The sequence below is a fragment of the Oryzias latipes genome, chromosome 17 (genome assembly GCF_002234675.1).
Source record: "Oryzias latipes chromosome 17, ASM223467v1".
In the NCBI taxonomy this organism is placed as follows: domain Eukaryota; kingdom Metazoa; phylum Chordata; class Actinopteri; order Beloniformes; family Adrianichthyidae; genus Oryzias; species Oryzias latipes.
The window spans coordinates 1223175-1244612 of record NC_019875.2 but is presented as its reverse complement, the minus strand read 5'-3'; the positions used below and the strand labels follow the sequence as shown (position 1 = coordinate 1244612).

General features: G+C 41.4%; 1 protein-coding gene across 2 annotated transcripts in view; it reads right to left on the bottom strand.

Annotated features, from left to right (window-relative positions):
• Positions 1 to 21297, bottom strand: part of LOC101154978 (integrin beta-1) — a 29636-nt gene extending 8339 nt beyond the window's left edge. Inside the window, exons 1-7 of one of the 2 annotated variants that reach the window (XM_004078555.4) lie at positions 21003 to 21297; positions 12346 to 12406; positions 10423 to 10508; positions 3643 to 3859; positions 1790 to 1960; positions 1462 to 1700; positions 1207 to 1362 (exon numbers count right to left, since the gene is read on the bottom strand). In XM_004078555.4, the coding sequence (XP_004078603.1) occupies positions 1207 to 1362; positions 1462 to 1700; positions 1790 to 1960; positions 3643 to 3859; positions 10423 to 10508; positions 12346 to 12406 (930 nt within the window). In that variant the 5' untranslated portion in view covers positions 21003 to 21297. Of the gene's footprint in view, positions 1 to 1206; positions 1363 to 1461; positions 1701 to 1789; positions 1961 to 3642; positions 3860 to 10422; positions 10509 to 12345; positions 12407 to 20703; positions 20905 to 21002 lie in introns of those variants that run through there. The other variant, XM_011485950.3, reaches the window with a different exon arrangement.
• Between the last annotated feature and the right edge of the window lie 141 nt (positions 21298 to 21438).

The following is a 21438-nucleotide window of genomic DNA, read 5'->3' as shown; positions in this document are numbered from 1 at the left end:
TACTATTGGAAGATTTACAGTACTTAACATCATTGCATCTTATCCAATCTCATGCGGTAATGTACATGTTCATGTGGGAGTTAGGAGCTTATTGCATTTCCTTCCATTCCTCAGGGGACGAGCACTTTCAGTCACAGTTTTGGCTGCTGCAGGTCAGTGCCACAGACTGTATGTGAGAGTTGGACAGGGAGTGTGATGTCACCCATGGCTCCAACCAAATGAAGTCAATTCAGTCGCCATTTTTTTCGTGACACAGACACCACCATGTTGGAGTCAGATGACAACACTGAGCAGTGAGTTGGTCTGAGTCGTTTCTAAGGCCACCACTCTCGCCAATTAGGATTGGGCTTGTTGGAAGTCCACACCCCAATTGAAGACTGGCTAAACAAAATTTGTCAAACGTCTCAGAACGCTAAACACAAGACCACCTACGGTACTTTTATTGAGGCATCAGATTGGTCAGTTTATAATTCTAGTAACCAAAACTACAGAAAAAATATCATGAAAAAAGAGGAACATTAAAAACGTGTTAAAAAAAAGCAAGAATGGTTATCCTGACAAATAGAATGACTGGGTAACAGCTGATTATTTCTCAATAGAACCAGCGGGTACTTCCTATTTGGAACGTGAGGGGTCATTCAGTCCAGCTCTCCTATACAGTCAATGGTTACTGCTTGTGACATCATTGGGAAGAAAGTTCAGTAGATGTGTAACATACCTGATTTAATGGTTATGGTAATACCATATACTACATATACCTTTGTGTCTGTGAGGCGAATGCTAGCGGGTCTCCCACAACCGCCGGTCTCTTTTAAACACCTGGCAAATTTACTTCTTCTATTGGAAGATAAACTGTACTTTTGTGTTTGCAATTGTTTCACTTCAGAAGTCTAGGGGGGGGTCAAAGTAGTTGCTTGTTTAGGGAAGTATTTAGCAAAAACGCATAAAACAGAGAAAATACTTTTTCTTTTGTCCTACGTAGTGCTGCACTCACTCTCTTTGATCAATGCTCTCATTTGGTTACCTAGATTGCTTGACTGAATTCACACTGTAGTGAATCTTACCAGGGTTCACTTGCAAACAACCAGGTACCCTGTACTCTGATGAACAAGTTTGTCTTTTTTCAACTACGGTAAACCAATCAAACTTTTTTACACACTCTTTGTAAACAGTGTACAGATTGGAATAAAAAAAAAGACATCATACATAGTAGTGGCTCATAGTATACATGTTGCCCTCCAGGTGGCACTGCCCATCGTTGGGTAAGACAATGCCCCCCAGTTTTCCATCCCCAGCAAAGTGGAAACCAGCGTCAGTGGAAAACACTAGGAGTCGAGTCACATTTCTCCAGCCAATGATTTTCTGAAACCACAAAACAAAATGTAAATAACTCTTGACGTTTCTTTGCCAAATTTAAGAAAAATGCAAAACTCTTTTGTGATCAAATCAAAGCACAGTCACCTCGCACACTGCCACCTGCATGATGGCATCAAAGCCTCCCTCAGGTGAGTCCAGGTTGCCGGAGATCTGCTGCTGACTGACCAAATTGTTGAACTTCTTTCCATCCTTCGTCAGGGACAGGACATTCTTGTAGCTGAACGGGCTGGTGCAGTTATGGTTGCCCAAGCAAGGGTTCATCATTCTGAGTGGTGTGGTGCTGACATACGGCATGACCGTTTTCTCAACAAAGGAGCCAAAACCTTCAGGAGATCAAAGAGAATAAATGGATGACAAGATATCTGCAACACCACAGGAGTGTCTGTCATAAATGTTCAGATTTATTCTTTACCAATTTTAAAGTCGGAGGTGATTTTGGCCATTTCCCTCATAAGCTCAGTACCAAGATTCTTGACGTTTTCCAGATCATCCTTCATGGAGTAGGAGAGGTCCATCAGGTAGTACAGATCGATGGGGTAATCATCCGCCCGCCGGAATTTCAGGTTTATAGTCTGTGGTTCGCCTTAAAGACAAACAGACTGCTTTTAAATCAAAAGAACTCAAACAGAGAGCCATGCAAAAGAAAGTCTGAAACATAATGATTGATAGTTTTAGACTTGGTCTTTCTTTCTATTAAACATAAAGCCTTAAGCAAATGCACTAGTATGGGGCTTGACCCATATGGGTTATTGGGTTATCCAGGCCCATGAAGGCTTGTAGAAAGAAGGAGCTGCATCTTAAGGTAAGCTCAGGTGTGTCTTGTTTGTGCGTCCACCTTTAGGCACGTCATAAACATTGAACGTACTTTGTCGAGCATATGGTAAGTGTATGACCAATCATTTAAAGATAATGTAATGCATGCTTATAATGTGCGGGTGAGGCTGTCGTACGGAGCGCTTACGACTCATTCTAGCCTTTATTAAGATGCGAGTCCTGGCCCCTTACTGACATACATACGTGCCCGTAGTTTGTGTAGGATACCCACACAAACTACACTGGTTGTCTAAATTCCTTGTTTCTAACAGTCAAGTTGCAGGCAAAGGACACATACTCTTCACATGAACAGCACTAACCCCCCCCCCACAGTGCACGTGATCTGTGGGGCTGGACGCATGCGTCTACCCCACTTTCCCTTGCGTCTCAGGTCTTCGTTAGGACCGGTCGCTCACAGCATGCCCCCCCAAAATAAAATCTCTCTACAGGCTCACAGAACGGTCTATGACCTTGATATTTCCTTGCATGCGCCATACAGATTTGCTCATGTTTCACCTGCAGACTGCCCTTCTCCACCCGTAAGGGCAGTTGTGACTAAGGCTTGCCTCCTGAATGAGCCACTGTCATGTCTGAATGACTGAGTGGTGCGTCTCCCTGAAGACATCCCATCACAAATCTTAGCTAGAAGGGAAATCTGTTTCCAAAAGTTTGAATTTTTATAGTTTGTCTGAGATTTATCAAGCAGGCACCTAGCAGTTCTGACAAACCGTTTGCCCTTAAAAACCAGGAGAATAATTTAAAACTATAAAAAGTATTTAAATTAGCCACATTTATATAATTTTTAAATTAGTTTAAGGATCTGTAAATAAAACATCATTTACAGACATGATCAATGATCATAGATGTGTGTGGATGAGTGTAAGCTGATTCGCTGTGGCGATCCCTGCTGAAAGGTGCACACACATAATCTACTACAATAATAAGATGGAGATTATCAGATTTTTTGTGCCACATTTTGGTTCCATTTTGACTTTAAAACCACTACATTTAATAAGCTAACACGAACAGGTTTTGGAAATTCCACATAAACAGTAAAAACAAAAATACTGGCGTATTTGTCTGTTATTTACAGTGCAGTCTTAAAGCGGCATGTACTTCTTCAAAAAAGAAACATTTTCAGAAATACTGGCCTCTTCCTGTATTGACACACTGATAAGCAGGCCATTAGGAGCAATGTGGCCTTGATGAGCTGCTCAGACACCTCAGCACACATGGGTGAGCAGAGCGGGAATCAAACCTGCAAGCAGAGGTTCACTGCACCGCTTTTCTGCCACAACTGTCTTCATTACACCCCATCAATTTGTCTGGTTTGTATTTAAAATGGCTATTTAGATCCAGATCCACTGAGGGAACGTTTAAAAAACGTACAAATAAGTACAAAGTAAAACAACAGCTCTGACGCCTAAACCACTGAGAGGCTTGACTACTAACCGGTTCGCAGCGTGACGGTGACCTTCTGAGGCTGGATCTGGGTGATGTCCTCCAGCTTCACTTTCTCATCCTTTTTACGAATCGTAACCGGATTGTCTTGATCCACAACGATTTTCCCACGTGGGTTCTCGATTTGGCTCACTTTACAGTTTCTTTTCTTCAGAGACTCCAGATCGTCACAGCGAGCGGATTTGGGTTCGCCCACCGTCAGAAAATTCTGCAGGAGAAAAGTTTTCATGTGATTCTCTGGTAACTGCTCTATCGCTCTATGGGTTTGCTTCAAAAAATAGAAAGATTTGAACAGAATTTTTTCCAGTTTTTAGATATTTGACAGCATCCACATCTTTAAGGATTCTTCAAAGCCTTCTAAAAAAGTTAACACTACAAAACTAATGAAGCTGAAAGAGATGTGCAGTAGTTTCCTCAACCATCTGACTTGTTGATCAGTCTGCATGAACCGTGTGAAACCAAGAGACCAGGTTTAAAGTCTGCGGTGTACTAATTCTACATGAAAACCCACCAGGCGTCTGAGGGAGAACTTGAGACAATGAACTCAGTCAAAAGTAAAATACCACATTGACCCAATTCTTCCAAAACCACATGACTCGCATGAACCTTTATGGTCTGTAGACTCACACAGAAGAGTGAACAGGGGGTTTGCAGAACAGTAAGATGGCGATGTGAGCAATAAAGATGAAGGAACTTCAATTCAGGTTTTTATTTTGAAAATAAAACTCCAGCTCTCTAAAGATAATCTCTCAAAGTGCTACACAAATAATAAGGTAGATGAGACACAGCTATTAGGATAGTTATGATCCAATTCAGTCCAGATTATTAAGATAAAACAGATTTTCTTAAGTGTATTGTTGCAGGTAAAGACTACAAAAGTAAATCAATCAATTCCTCCATGTACGGTTACATTTACTTGGTGTAATAAACCTGAGCAGGAAGGTTGTGCTTCCTGACGTTAAAACAAAGCCACGCCTTAATGAAGGCTGAATGAAATGCAGATAAGACCACAGGACAATGCAGCTTTGTCTTGACAAGCACTACACAACAGTCTGATGTGTTATTATTCACCCAAAGATTTTAGGGAAATCAGAGCTCACCACATTCAATACCACAATTCAGAGACGCCATTTCAAATAAAAACAATCAATGCATTTTTTCCTTTAATGAAAATCCAAAACTTCCTTATTAAACAGCAATGATTTTATTTGAAAAATGTTAGCCAGAGCGGCTGGGTAGCTCGGTTGGTAAGGTGGGAAGCTACCATGCAGGAAACCAGGGTTCGATTCCCGGAGGGGAATGAGCAATGGTACTGGGGGCAATTACCATATCAATGGCGAGCAGTTAACATCACCCAGTGAGGGTCCTTAGGCAAGACCCTTAACGCTACTGCCTCCCGAGCACGGTTTCGGCTGCAGCTCCCCAAGGGGATGGGTCAAATGCGGAGAAAGAATTTCCCTTCGTGGGATAAAATAGTGTATAAAAAAAAAAAAAAAAAAAAAAAAGTTAGCCAGCAGCAGAAAGAAGGAAAACATTTTAATAGGATTTAAATAGTCATAAAATGACATGAAAAGTAAATAGTTCATACATCTATCCCTGATTTAAAAACCACTATTTTGACATTTTAGATTAAATCATTGTCTTCCTTTTCCCTCTGAATAAGTATCCAACAACATTTTCTTCTACCGTAATTTCCGGATTATAAGACGCTACTTCTGTCCCACGCTTTCAATGTTATGATTTGACGGCTGCTAGGGGGCGCTGGAGCAGAAAGGGTAAGAGCGAGACAGGGGGAGTACGGTAAATGTGTCGAGGAAGACACAAGTTTAATTCCTGCTAGGGCTGCAGCTATCGATTCTTTTTGTAATCGATTAATCTAGCACTTAATCGATCGATTAATCGAGTAATCAGATAAAACGATTTGTGTGTGTTTTGAACAACCAAAACAAATAATGCATAACAAAAATGATGTGGTTGTAAAATGAACAAGCATTTGATTTTAAAGATCCGCTCTGACGCAAATGTTACTTTTGGTGTTTTTAAGTTGGTCTTGAGAAGTGGCGGAGATAGAACATTTTGTATGGGGGGGGCGACAGAAGACTTTGAAAGGGTGGCACAACACCAAAGTGGAAGGCCATCAAAAATAAAAGAATCAGAAAAACATATTTGATCATTATCATTGTTTATATTTCGTGTAAAAATAATGTTTTTGTTATTTTTGCAATGCTTAAAGAGGCCTCGCGGTCCGCCGAAAGGCGAGCTACCGCCTGCCCCCCAGCCCCTGCCTCTCGGCGCCCCCTCGATGCTCTTAGCTGAGTGTCCCGCGGGGTCCGAAGCGTTTACTTTGAAAAGTGTTCAAAGCAGGCCCGGTCGCCTGAATACCGCAGCCAGGGGCTCTCGACGCCCGCTGAGGCGGACCGCGCTGGTCACCGTGGAGGGGGCGCAGAGCGGCTGAAACCGCCCCTCGCTCGCTGCCGGTGGCACGCGCGGGTCCCGCACCTAAAGGCCTGTTCACACCGGGACGAATATTCGCCAGGCCTTATTCGCCAGCGTTTTTCGCCACGTTTTTTGTGTTCACACCCAGGCGATTTTCGCTGACGATGAGCCGAGCGAACATGCAATTTCATTCCCTGACATTAGATGGCGCTTAATGTAAACAGATATACTCCTGTACACAAGGTGGCGCTGCACAACTTTACGCTTCTTAAAGTCGCTTTTCACTCAGAAGAAGAGAGCAAGTATTTACGCGCTTGTCAGAATCAAACAAAGAAAACATTAATATTTCCAGCACCAGTAGCTCCAACTGGTGCTTGGTTCGGGGATGTTTTAGAATGTCCGTCATTATTTCTTCACGGCAGTGTAGACGCTACTCGGCGTCTATCTTCTTCGCTGGTATATGTGCTCAGCAAGGCAGTTTTGTGTTTGAGCGCCCCTCAAGTTGTGTTTTACTGTAACTTCAGAAGCTCCAGACACGTTTGCAAAAGCGCCGTTCTCATTGGTCGAATAGATTTCGACGCGACGCGTCGGAAAAAAAAAACGAACCCGAGGCGTTTTTTTTTTTTTGACGCTTTGACGCGTGGGGTTTTTTCGCGTCGGTGTGTACACTCTCATTGGTGCCCTTTGTTTAGTCACGAGGCGTTAAAATTGCCCCGGTGTGAACGGGCCTTCAGGTTCGTTTTTTTTTTCGATGCGTCGAAATCTATTCGACCAATGACAATTATTAAGGCGTCGGGGTTCCAGCAGTCACGCAGATGTCTTCTGTTCAGATGCTGAATCATGGAAGATGTGCTGTTTGTGGTATGCCAGCTCTATTTTGCAGTAGAGACACTGCACCTCGTTCTCTTCTTTATCAAGTGTGTAATGATCCCACACTTTAGACAATTTCTGCCGTTTATTTATAGATCTATTCTCCGCCATCGCGCCAACTAAATTCAAAAGGTCCGTGTGAATAAACGGTCCATGTGACACAATCAAATCCCTACGCCGCGCGTATAGTGTGCGTCAGGAATTTAACGAGGCTTCGAGGCAGAGATTTTGCCTCGAGGAATTTTTGTAATCGAGTAACTCGAGGAATCGTTTCAGCCCTAATTCCTGCTTTGTGAATGAATAGCAGGAACAGACCCTCATCGTGGAAAATGCAAGAAGAAATGCAGATGAGACAGCTTTCAAGTTAAAAGCAATCGTTAAAAGCAGTGTGAACAAATCCACCATCATCAACAGGTTTGGAAAGCTGGTCTGCTGCTGACGGAGAGGACAGTGAGGGGTCAGGAGAGAATTTACCTCAGAGTGACACTGACAACGACAACAAAGGAGAGACTGAGAGAGAGTGGTGAAAAATGTCTGACACTATTCCAATCCAACACTGAGGGGGAAGACTTCCATGGTTGAAGAGCTGATGAAGGAAGAACATGTTGGAGAGGACAGAGAAGACTTGTTGTGGGGCTGAAAGTAGAAAAGACCAGCAGGGATTAAGTGAGGAAGAGTGGAAAGGGAATTGGCTCTGACAACATGCCTGTGGATGTATTAAGTGTTTAGGAGAGGTTGCAGTAGAATTTCTGAGTGAACTGAAGAATGGAGACGTGCAGAAACATGAAAACGACAGAGGAATAAAACTGATGAGTCACTCAATGAATTATGGAAAAGAGTAGTGGAAGCTAGACTGAAGTCAGACGTTTGCATGTGTGACTAACAGTTTGGTTTCATTCAGACAAAGAGAACCACATTTGCAATATTTGCTTTGAGGATGTTTCTGAAGAAGAACAGAGGTCAGAAGGAGCTGCATTGTGTCTTTGGAGATCTAGAGAAAGTCTGCGACAGGATCCAGAAAGAGGAGAAGTGGTTTGAATAAAGAAGGCTGGAGTGAGACAAAGGAACGTTGGAGTTGTACAGAACACATATGAGAGCTGGAAAACAGTGGTGAGACGTTCTGTTGGTGTCACAGAGAAGTTGAAGGTGGAGTTGGGACTGCACCAAGGATCAGCTTTGAGCTCCTTCTTGTTTGGTGATTGACAGACTGACAGACAAGGTCAGACAGGAATATCTGTGGACAATGATGTTTGCAGATGACATCGTGATGTGTAGTGAGAGTGGAGAGCAAGTGGAGGAACATCTAGACAGGTGGAGGTTTGCTCTGGAGAGAAATGGTCAGCCACAGCAAGACAGCCCATTAAACTGGTTCATCTGTCTTGAATATTTACATGTTTCCTCAATGTTTACATATGGTATCAACTAAAATGTAAATAAAAACCAAAAAGCTTGGCTGCTTACACAAATTTGAGTTATTTGTTTTCCCGTGTTGTGATGTGCTACAGACATCTAAAAGGAGAGAGAAAAAACAGCACTTGATGCCACAGAAAAAGACCAAGCCTGCAGAATCCCAAGAACCCGTTAGCTTGTTTTGGGCTCATTAAGGTCATCAAACCCCTTTATTTCTAAAAATAGACAAATGTGCAAACAAGCCAGAGGATTGTGGCCATTTTGCCAATGATCCTTTATATCAATTAAATGCTGAAACTGGAAAAGGCTCTGAATTACCAACTTAGCACAAGCAGCTCTAAATCATCTGTAAACAACATTACACATCCAATAAAAGACTGGTGTTCTTCTTGAAAAGCTTTAGAAATCAAGATCAAGATAAGGAGAACTGAAGAGAGAACAAAACATTTCATGTTTTTTTTTTTTTTTTTAGCATTTTACTCAAATAACCTACACCAGTGGTCCCCAACCTCCCATCTGTGGACCAGTATTGGTCTGTGGGACAGTTGGTACTGGGCTGGAGAAAACAAAACAAACAGCCTACATTTTTATGTGGGAAAACGACTGGATTCTCTCCACAGCATGGGGGCTTTTTGTTGACGCATGTCAAGTCGCTTGGTCACGTGCAAAAATGTATTTCCTGCTTTCTTAAACCGGCTGCAGAATTGAAACTACGGATGGGTGAAATACCGCTGCCAGTATCAGTATCAGTATCGGCCTGGTATTAAAAAATCTACTGATATTGTTTTACATGTATACTTGTTCCCAATAGATTGGGAAGCCTATGTTTACAGTCATAGTCAGTAACTGCTCTGACATTTTTCAAGTATATTTTAATTTTGATAGGAATACCATACTTGTTGTTCCTATTCGATCTCTGGCAATGGATAGCTTATGGTTTATGTCCAACAGTAAATAAATAGTCTGAATGTTTTCAGATATATTTACAATTTTTTAAAGTCAGACTTGTGAGATCCTTTGCTGTGTGTTAAAAAGGCTAAGTACAGTGCAATTTTCCAGTAAAAGAAACATTGTGCATTTCTAATAAATGTTTATTATTGTATTCTGAAAATAGCAGTTATAGCTACCTTTTTCTTTTTTATCTATTGCACCTATAGTCTGATGAAGTTTAAGTCGACATTCGATATTTCTAGCTTCCACTTTGACACTTAAGGACTTTGACAGCTATGGGTTAAGGAAAAGTCTATTTCACATTTTGATGGTTCCTACACAAAATCTAGTGTACAAATAAAGTTTAAGCCAGCTGCAGAGATTTTTATTTCAGAGAATGAAGATAAACTTTATGGTCAACAGTTAAGAGAAACAGGAAGCTAAAAAAATCAATAAATAAATTCAGACGCCCACTTCAGCCTTGTTCAGATCAGTCCATGGAAGTACTGATGGCATTATAGGTCTGTGGCCTGAAAAAGGTTGGGGACTACCAGAATCTAGACTGTAAATATCTGAATAAATGACAGTGCATCAGTGTGATTCCACAGAACCTTTTGCTGTTTATCCAAAGGACGAAAGAGGCTAAGCGCTGAGGAAGTACTAAAGAAGGGATTGGAGAAGACTACTTGAAAAAATTCATCTGTGGATTTCAAAATGAAGTCTTGGTTAAATAGATGGTTAAATTGCTAAAATAGAAACCAGCTCTGAAGGTGCAGTGGCTTAATTCAACCACATGGACTTTGGAGTTAACTGAATAACCTCCAAAATGACAAGAAGCAGCCAAAAGGTTTAAAATGACAAAGCTGTCAGTTAGGTCAAGGCATGTACAGTCTACTAAGTATGCTGCTATACGTTTAGACAGAATTCATGAAATTGTGACTAAAATAACAGTTACAAACTTTTAGATAAGATGTCTTGCCATCATCAGACACGTTTTATTTCATAAGCTGTGGCTGTTTCCTGTGATGTTCCCCCGGTTGTTCAAACAATCACAGAACACTGATGCAAAGCAGAAACCTTGTTTTACTTTATTCTAAATGAATCAAATCAACAGATTTGTCTTACTTCGTCTGTGCACCATCCACATGTCTCAGAGACCTGGATGCATTCCCCACAGGACTGCGCATTGGCCTTGATGCACATGCTTCCATCTGAAGAAGATCACAGAAGGAAACAGAAAATCACATTCACCCACTCAAAGCAGCTTTGGGTTGCACAAACACCAATCCTGTCAGCTCAAAAAGACACGAGTCATGGAGGTGGATGCTTGAGCAAATGACAACTCATGGAAGACAAACTCCAGGGGCCTCATTTATAAACGTTGCGTACGCACAAAAGAAGGCGTACGCCACTCTCTACGCAATAGTTGAGATTTATAAAAAGCAAACTTGACGGGAAAATGTGCGGTCCTTTACGCAAGCTCTGACCCGGGCGTACGCACAAAAACGGGTGAAATGAGAAACGGCGACACCGTCGGCAGATGGAAGAAACACGTGAAAGTGAAAATGACAATACTGCCTCTCATAAATAACATGAAGACTTCACAAAGCAAGTCTGACAATTAAAAGCTACACCAACACCCGTTTGATCGATCAGCAGTGAAACAAACAAAAAAGTCAAACGAAAATTACAACAGAAATTCAAATGAACACTTATTTGCAGAAAGAAAAGTGAAATATGTTCTGCAATATTGGCATGTTGTGCAATTCATCCTCATAAATAATATAGTTAACAGAACGAAATAATGTACAAAACTTATATTCTCGTTAATGTGTCCGTCTGGCGGAGCAGATATAGGTGCAATTAGACAGACAGATGGACAGACAGACGGACAGACAGACGGACATATTAATTGTCCACTGGGGAAAGTTGTGTTCATAGTAAAACATTTCTTCATTAGCTACAGAATTATGGTATTCATGCATATGCCTTCAGTTTGTTTTATTTTTGATAAAACAATGTATGGCGTATGTCTCAACCATTCAGAAAGCAACAAGAAATTACATTTGCGCTGATCAATTTCCCATTTCCACGTCGATTATTACCGACATCTGTAGCTTGTCAGATGTAACTAAATGGATGGAAATAAAATGCCCCATCACAATGCGTAATGACGCACAATCTTTAGACAGCAAGAAGACTTGCTGGCAAACGAGGACGAGTGGCTTATGAGCCGGTTCCGACTTCCTCGAGCCGTCCTGTTGGACCTCTGCGGGCTTTTGGGCCCGGCGTTACAGAGGAGCACTCGGAGGAACTACGCGTGTCACCCGGTGCATCTGGCGCTCCGGTGCCCCCCCCCTCCTCCCGATGGAGCGCTAGAAGTTTTTTCACCTCGACTTTGATGTCCGACCATTTCTTTTTTATTTCGGCCACGGTCCGAGGTTGTGAGGCTGCAGCATTTACGGCGTCTGCCACCGTTTGCCACTCACGTGCCTTTTTGGCATTAGCAATGCCCACACTGTGCCCTCCAAACAACACTTTTCTCCTCTTTTCCACCTCGCCAACATTAACTTCTACTTCACATTGAGTGAAGTTACGTTTTTTTGATTTCCTCTCGGTGTTTGCCATGATTTCGCAATCAATGAATATTCATTTGTGGGCGTTTCACGGACTATTTATGGGCAACTATGGGCGTGTCATGAAGCCGCAAAAGCTGCGCTGCATTTAGAATTGATTGGGGTTTGTTAAGGGAAAAATCCGTGGGATGTGCGTGCGCTCGGTTTTATGAATCCGAATATTTCTGTGCGTACGCACGTCCTATGTTTCATCCGTACGCCACTTCTGACGCAAATCCTACGCAAAGTTTTATAAATGAGGCCCCAAATGATAGTAAGTCAGGCGTAGAGCAATCAATGTCAGGATCAAGGATTAAAGCAAGAATAGTTCAGAGGAAAGCTTGCTGGATTAGCATGGATTAGTCACAGTTTAACAGGATAAATCAGGCTAAATGTAAATTTGTTTGACATTTATTTTGTTTCAGCTTCTTACCTTGCTGAGCCGTGCTGCCACCAAGGACCACTGTTGCTATTAAAAGAAGCCGCACATCCATCTACAACAAGAAAAATATATTTAGTGAGTGTAAACTAAAACGATCGAATCTTTCTTAAAAGCTATAAAACTCCTAATAAGAGTTTAACTTTTCAAACGCAGACAGAGAACTTTGAGGTTCCCCATCCCCATACAAAACCGGAAAGTGTACATATGTGTGCATGAGTGTGGTGTGCTAGGACATCTTTTTTTTAGTTACTCTTAGCAGATCTACAAGGTGTGAACACGCAGTGAGCATTTAAAGCAGCTCTTCACTGATCTGACTCTTGATGCTTCAAAGAGGAAAACATGTGCAGACATGCCATTTCCATTCTCAGCACCTATCTTCATATTTTGCAATAAAATGGAATCCGTCTGTTACCGTTAGGAAAGCAGCAGCCAGAATAAAGCCCTATTTTGTCCAAATAAGGAAAAACTGTTCACTGAGCAGCATCAGCTCTGAAACAACACGTTTGCTGTCTGCTCAGAGTTGGACGTCTGTGCTGGGACAGGTTCATTACCTCAACACAGCAAAGACAGGATGGGGAAGACAGAAGACATGCGACAAAAACCCACAAAAGACACATTTATTTCATTCACACAGTCCCCGTTCTATGAAAATCCTCTTTTTTTGAGATTTTGACATGTCCGTGTGGCATTTTTCTTACGAAAGAGAATAAATGTAATAAGAAATCCTTTTTGCATTTCTGAGTATTTCTCCTTTTAAACAGCTGAAAATCAAACTGTCGCAAAAACGCTGGGTCTGAATGAATGAGCCGTTGTGATGTCACAACAGTCCAGGAGTGCACTGCTCAAGGGTCCTGATCTGCCCCGTCCGGCGTGCACAGGTGCAGGGGAACTGAAGGTGGCACATTGCTGCATTCCCTATCTAATATTAATATTAAAGTTAAAGTCCCAAATGTGTTCTCCACATCAGTAACCGGGACGGGTACTGCGAAGGGGAGGTTGAAAAGAGGAAGGAACAGATTTGACTCGCCTACGTTTCGCCTACTTCACCCTAACATACTCTTCGTGTTGTTTTTAATGTTCGGTATGATCGGTCGCTTACAGAAAAATGTGCATGAACATTTTTACTTTACAGGCTCACTGAGAGGTCTATGACCTCCATATCTCCTGTACAGGTTTACCAGTTTTCAACCTGCAGACAGCCGGATCCACCCGTAAGGGCAGCTGTGACTAAAGCTTTTAGGTAAAACGTTGAACATCCCCAAATTATTAGTGGACATTCAAAACTTCACACAAATAAGGTTGTGTGTCCACATGCTCTGTACTAAATGTCAGAAAAAGGGTTGGGTTTAAAGAAATTGATTCAGCATATTCAGCAAATCCATAAACAGATGCACAAAAAACAGCTTAAAACTCATCTATGTGGAAACAGCTCATCTGGGCCAACCATGCAGCTTTTAGAATGTAATTTAACAAATCAATGGGTATTTCACAAAACTGTAACCACAATCATAAGTTAAACTCAACTCATTTGTTTGCCAGTAATCAAAAATAGATGAGTTCATGGACAGGAGTCGGTCAGCATTACATCAACTTGTTTCACACTTTTCTGATTCTTTCTCAAAATAACAGCCAAAATCTGGGACAGACAAAAGAAATAGTCCAGATGGGTTGACAGCCGATTGGATAAGGTCTCTGGACTGTCTCCATGCTAAATATGCAGTCTGTGTTTGATCAGCTATAGAAAGTATAGACATTTTAATGTAGATATTTCCTGTTCATCAGTGCTCAGACAAACTAGTCACTTCCTGTAAAGTGTAGCTAAAGGGCAGCTCCAATGTTCATGTTGCCATCAGTTTAGGTACAGACACTGAATTGCTATGAGAAACAGACAGTAGCTACTATATTGTGATCATGTGAGTTTAGATGTGTATTATTATTTTACTGCTTACTAAATCCTATCTTTAAATAATTCTTTGTGCAATTAAAAAGCATGTGAATATTCAATAACATAAAGGAAATTATCTCCAACATTGTGACAAAGAAACAAATTGCTTTTCATCCAAGTTCTGTTAAATTTACGTCTTCTGCATGCGCTCAGAAGACACAGACTTCCTACAGTAACCTGACTTATTTGGTGTCATCTTCACATGTTTTCCTAAGAAAATCAGCTTTCTTTAAACACATATTTAAACACAACAAAGAAGCGTTGACTTGTACTGCATCTGTGAAGAGGACCGGCAGCATCAGTTACGTTACTGAGCAAACTGCAGCTCTGACTCTGCAGTGACGGCCTTCCAGGAGGAGTGACATAACATTTGACTATATACCATGTAAAGCAGACCCTAAAAAGAAATGCAAAGACTGAAATAATAGATTAGCTTCAAAAAATAAAAAAGGGCTGCAGGGTTCTGGTCAAAAATGAACCTCCTGGTTCGATTTTGAAGACAATCTTCTGGAAAGAATAAAAGTTCTCTAATATGTAAATTACATTCAAGTGTTTTCCCGTCCTGTGCTACATCTGTTATAACTTCAAAGTGCCATTCACAGGAATCAAATGAGATAAGACAGAAAAAAATGCAAGTTTTACAGGCTGAAAAAGCTGCCTCTTTAAGCTAGGCTTTCTTAGAAACCATTTCAACATCAGCACTGGTTTGAAAGTCTTCACTGCTGCTCCAACTCAAAAGGATCTGTATCTTTGGAGACTTTTTCTTCTGCTTGAATAAGTTCATTTGCTGACATGTCCACAATTGGAATTCCAGCAACAGAAACGAAACAAAGCTAGTTTCTTAGTATTTTTCTGTAAACAGCTGAAATGTAGATTTTCGATACCCAAGCATGTTATTACGGTGGCCCAGAAGGGTCACAACACAACACATTAACTCACAACACAACACAATAACTTACCTCACAACAGAAGTAAAGCGGCAATGGAAGTGCTTTTATTCTGAAATTTCCACTGGGCTGAGCGGCTAACTGCCTAACAGAAAGTAACGTCACAGTGAGCTGTGGAGGGAGCACGTTATTGCTACAAGAGAAGCTAGCAGCAGTGTTGCCAGATTGGTCGGTTTTCCGCCCAATTACGCGGTTTTGGTTCCAAATTTGCGGGTAAAAATGGCTTTGGGCATAATTTGGGCAGTTTTAGGGTTGGTTCGGCGTCCCCCCCCCCCCATGAATATCTAATAGTGCAGTGTTTTTCAACCTTTTTTGAGCCACGGCACACTTTAACCTTGACAAAAATCCTGCGGCACACCAGCATCCCAAAAAAAAAAAAAAAGCAGAAACTCATAGTCTGTTTTGATCTACAGCCCCCCCTCCCCCCCTGCCACAATTTGTGATAATTGTGGCAGAAAAAGCAGGAAGTTGCAGATGTTTTTTCTAAAAGATGTAATAAAACTTAAGTTACATACAAACTGTATGTTCGTTGTGGTTTCAAGACATGTAACAAGGACGACTCATTGTACGCTGAGGCGCTGTACCTTTAAGCCAATGCATCATGGGAGATGTAGTGTGAAAACTGCCACAAAACGGCAGAAAGACTCGCGTCTCTGAGCTTCATGGTTTTGTTTACTTGTTCCACGGTCTGATACCGGATTCTGTGGAAAGCTACACCGCTAAAGACGAGCTTTAGCTGGTATTTCTGTTAGAACTGAGAGACTTATGAGCTAAATTGGAACAAGGAATTGAAGACTTTAAACACTTCTGATTGGTCAGACTGATAACATGTGGTTAAGCCTTCAAGAATGATTGGTGGAGTCGTGGAGACAGTAAAAGCTGCGGGACTTTCCCTTACACAGTTATAGCTGCAGCTATTTCGCGTTACCGTCATTCTTATCAAAATGTCTTTAATAGAATCATATAAACACAAAGAAAAAAGTATTTTATGATCTTTCATATTCCTAACTACTCAGTGTTTTATCAGGACCTGTTTGGATGAACAAAGAGCTGATTTCCTGGAGATGGGAAATGTTTTTAGATCAATTAATGAGGGCAATTTTCCACGGCACACTTGACCATCTCCCACGGCACACTAGTGTGCCGCGGCACACTGGTTGAAAAACACTGTAATAGCGGACTACGATAGGCCGTGTGGCTGTTGGAGTTCTATGTACTGAAGCTCCGTAAACGCTTAATGGACCGGGCTCTGTCATCTAACCTGTTGTTGGGGGGGTGCAACACCCCGCCTCTTAGAAATTATGTTCTTTAAAGCCTGACAGTGCGGCTGCGTGTGGGAGGAGCTACCAGCTAATGTTATGGTCTGATCGCTACATGGAGCGGTGTCTGTGTTTATCAATGCCTGGTAGACCATGGCACCATTCTATAGGGACACATCAGTTTTTGAAGGAAAAAGAAGACCATGCATGCTTCATGATTTGGTTGGCTCACTATTTTTCTAAGAAAACAGAAGCAAACTGATCTCACTTCCACAAAACTTCTACCTCTTACTGACACCCACAAGTTTGTTTTTGTTCTTAATATAAAAAGTATTGCATGAAGCTGATGAAAATGAAAGGTTTGATGGTTCCTAAAAGCTTAGCGTCCTTCATGCCGTTCCTTCTGTATTATTCATTTGTTACCTTTGATCTTACTCACTGAATGAGGGCGTGGGTTTACTGACTTGTTCAGTCTTTCAGAGAAACACCACACACCTTCACATAGATCGCAAACGCACAACCGACCAAAGGGAAAACAACACAAACGTGTCTGTTTAGAGGATGTACGTGGATTTTAACAACCCTTATTGTAAAGGCGTGTTATGTAACATGGAAAGCCCCTTTTTGCTGTCATATCTACCTTGTTTTTTTAGATGCACTGCTGCATGAAGAAACCATCCATGACATCAAATATTACAAGTGTCATGATGACAGAAGCTATTACATTATAGTAGAAGAGCATCTACAATAACAACAACGCTAACATTAGCATCACACTACACTTCCAGAAAATTAGTGCTGCTGAAAGAATGAAGTGTCTGCATGGCTAATGCACTCTTCAGCTAAATAATGGATGTGTGGAGTATTTAAACCTTAGAGTGAAGAAGAAGGTGACTGTTTTGGACCAAGAAACTGTTGGATTCTATCATCTTTTTGGGGGAAATTCAATTCAGCAGAATCGATGAGAAGAAATGAAAATCCTATTTTTGGCTAAGAGGATTAACTGAGAAACAGGCTGCAGCTCATTCACACCAGACTTTTTAAACGTTCAAACAACAGGAACCCTCTGCATTCAGTTAATGTGTCACCTAGAACACACAAAGCTGTGACCAAGCCAGAGCTCTATAAAGGATTGCAACACAGTCATGTGAGGAAAAAGGAAAAATGTGGGGATGGACTCTAAAGCCATGTCAGGAATAGTGAGAATACTTCAAGGAGAGTATGAACTGTAAAAAGCAAGTTACTGTCAGGGATGTTTGTCCTAATCTGTGGGAAAGTTTTCCGTTTGCCTGAAAACCCAACAACTTCTTCAAATAGAAGTCTAACGCCCAAACCCACAAAAACTAAACCCGTGGTGCTCTTCTCCCAAAAATCAGCTTTTCCTCTGATTGTTCCCATAAGAAGCGAGTGTCCTTCCTCCTTCACTCATCACATCTGCGGCTGAGTCCACTTTTTGGATCCCTAAAGCCACTAAATCAACACAAGTCTGCCCATTTCCTTCATTAGGCTGCACTCAAGTGCTGCTTTTCAGCTCAGTGATCGTTCAGGAAGAGCAGCCAGGCTTTGACTGCCAATGCAGCGTTTTCAAAGGAAACCCGCCCCCACATAAAACTCCACCTCTGTCACTCGGAGAGGTCTGACAGTGACAAAAGGATCCGACAAACTCCATTTAGTTTCTCTGACAAGATTTCAATGAAAACAGACTCAGTTTAGAGCAACAGAAATCTTGTTGCTTCATGATGCATTCTGACACTCTTACAACAAAGTAAAAATAAAGAGTAAGAAACATTTTTTTTGATGCCAAAAAGTGGAGAGACAAACCAGCACTGAGAAAACTGGCACACACTGTCTGGTTTTGATCATTTAAGGGCCTCTGGGAAATCCCACAAATCCACATTCTCATGTTACATGCTAATAACATGTTCAAGTGAAGCCTGGCAATCATTAAATACAGATTTACAGCTGTCGGAACAACCAGAGGTCCAGTTTGGGTTTCTAATCACCACATGGAGAAAACCACAACGCTCACAGCTGGTCACACATGAGATCATGCATTCCACTTTAACTACATACTCTGTCAGGAAAACTAGGACATTTATTATTTAGCAGTCTTTAAAACCTGACTTCAGAGTTTCTTCAGGTCACACATAAGGGATGTGATTGAAAACTTAAAGAAGGGGATTTTTGTTTATCCCAATTTCCCTACTAGGTTGTAAGTTATTTTCAAAGTATTGTCAAACTACATCATCTTGAGCAACAAACAGGATATAAAAACAACAAAAGGCTGGTACACTTGTAAATGTTATGAAAGAAAGAAAAAACCTGGTCATCTATTTTCTCCAATTTTCTTCCACTTTGGTTCAGGCTTGCACTTTTTTAAAGAAGCTTTTTTTTAAAGTGTTGACTACGATTAGGCCCGATTACCGGATCTAAATTGATCCAAGCTTAATATATCAATAATCCATCCAATAAAAAGAGATGGATTTGTTATCCCTTTCCTAACAGCAGAAAAGCCAAAGTTTGCTAGCTTGATGCTAACGTATAATGGAATTTCCCATAGGACGGCTAATGCTAACGCTCAGTAGACCTTAACATACAGTGCTGACTAAATGAACAGTTTTATATACTCATTACTCCGTAAGATAAAGCAATTAAACATTTACCTGACGTATACAACCCACGTTACAACCCACCCAGCCCAAAATACTACTCAAACTCTGCAATGGTAGATAGCATATGTTTATATAGATAGCACTTCACCATCTTCTTGGAAGATCCAAGGCACTTTACAGTAACAGTTCCATCCACACAAAAAAACATTAGATTAAAGCAAAAAACTGTTCAAATGTATCACTGATTCCTCAAATCCAGGAAAGGATTTTCTCTCAAAAGAATTTTTTGTTAAGGTTTGTTTTAATAGCAAAAAAGTACCTTTGATGTAAGAAATCCCTACTTTATTATTAAAAAGGCCAACTGATATTAGCTCAAATGATTGTTTATATGAAAATTTGACCAAAAACATTTGGTTTCAGATAAAAATTGATAAAAAAAAAGGATATGTAACAGAATTGTATTGAATGGTACATGTATTTCTTTGTTTGGTGGGAAATACTCAGACAGTTCTTCTTGGAAAAACAATGAGTGAGTCTAAAAGCGTCTCTGTGATCATCAGTGGAGATAGAAACAACCCACGTCTTTAAACACAGACAACAGCCCCCAATGTCTCTGCCCTTCATCCGTGACTCACATCTGACAAATGAAGGGCGACAACGCCATGTTGAGTAATGCAGAACGACCCCTCAGACTGTCCCGGATACTCCTCGCCTTTCTCCCAGCAGTGCTTGCTCAGACAATGCAACTACAGGAAGTGAGTCAGCCAGCTGCAGCCGGGCTCTGCTCTGCAATTAGCAGGCCTGGTGGATGGATGGGATCTGGATCTGTCCTTCATAAGATCCAAACAAATGAGCGTTTGAGGCTCAGTGAGAGGCGGTTGCTATGTCATCATAACAGCATGCCCAAGCAGAGCCACACTGCTAAACTGAACCAGATCACCTTTATTTACACCCTGCAGCTAGAACGTCATCTAAACCCAAACCAGGCAAGCTTCCTTCAAACTAAAAAACTAAAGCCTCCAGCAGCAACTTCTGACTGCACAGGAAGTTCATGATTCAGGCAAGTCCAAGCTGGCCCTGCAGCAGACAAGGCCCAACAAGGCAGTCTGGATCCTTCTGGTTAACCAGAGGAGCTTCTCCAACATGTCCAGTTACTGAGTCCTTCACCACAAGCTGTCTTAGTAAACGTTTAAGCTGGGAAGTAGGGACTTAGTTGGCTTTTCTTTTGTAAATAACCGCATTTTCTCCTGATCCAGACGTTCTGAGGGTCTACAATTGTGTTATGCTTCAGCTTTCCAAAACAGAGAAGATATAAAAGATATAAAAGTACACAGATGACTTTAGAACATATGTTCATTTTAGACTACAATTAGGACTCAAGAAGCTAACAGCAAGACTGACAAAGTTCGCTTTTTATTTCGAATAGACGTGAAAACTTCGACGCAGATCCTCTAAAAACGATCCAAACTCAGTATTAACTGCAATGACAGTTTTAAATAAACACATATACTAAGGGAAATAAGCTTTATTGGAACAAAAACAGCTGCAATAAGCGGCTGTCAAGACAGAGAATAGGTCATCCTTACCAGCTACTTTAGCAAACTTTCCCTACAAAAGCCCCAATAATACGTTATATAGAGTGGTTTATTTTAGGGCAAATGTTAGAAGTGACAACAATCTTCTTTTTATCATCCTCCCGATGCCGTCTAAAGAAGTAGAGCGTTTCTGAATGGCTAACTAAACTAGCTAATCCACACCCTGAGTTTAGCCTGAGGACCAGCATTCCTTCCTTCGAGCCGCTTTTCTTTTGTTGCTTCGGGTCCATGTTTAGTCGTCCTCGCCATGCCCGACTGGATAATGTGACCAAGAAAAGAAAATAGCTTACCTTAAACTGACACCTCGCTGATGTTTTAAGGCGTTCCGACTGACATAAGTCCAAAGAGTCTTCTTCAAACGGAAATCTAACTCTAACACAAAAAGGCTTTCAGGGTTCGCTTTGTTTATCGTCCAGATATATTATATAAACGCCTTTCTTTTCCGATCAGAGAACGTCCGGACGTAACATTACCGATTTCAGACGTCGTTTAGACAGGTGTGTCTGTATCCAAGAGCCCAGGAACACGTTGCGGCTCTAAACGCTGCTGTTCCTGAGCCTTGTCGTTTTACTGCTTTTTTTTAACAGCCCCCTGCCTTTTTTCATTCAGACCCCGCCCACACAAGAACGACCGCGGCCCGCACGGGGTTGGGGAACAAACACACACTGCAGATGAACCCGCGTTCACCTCAGGATGTGGTGAAAACTTCTCACAGACTTTTCATGA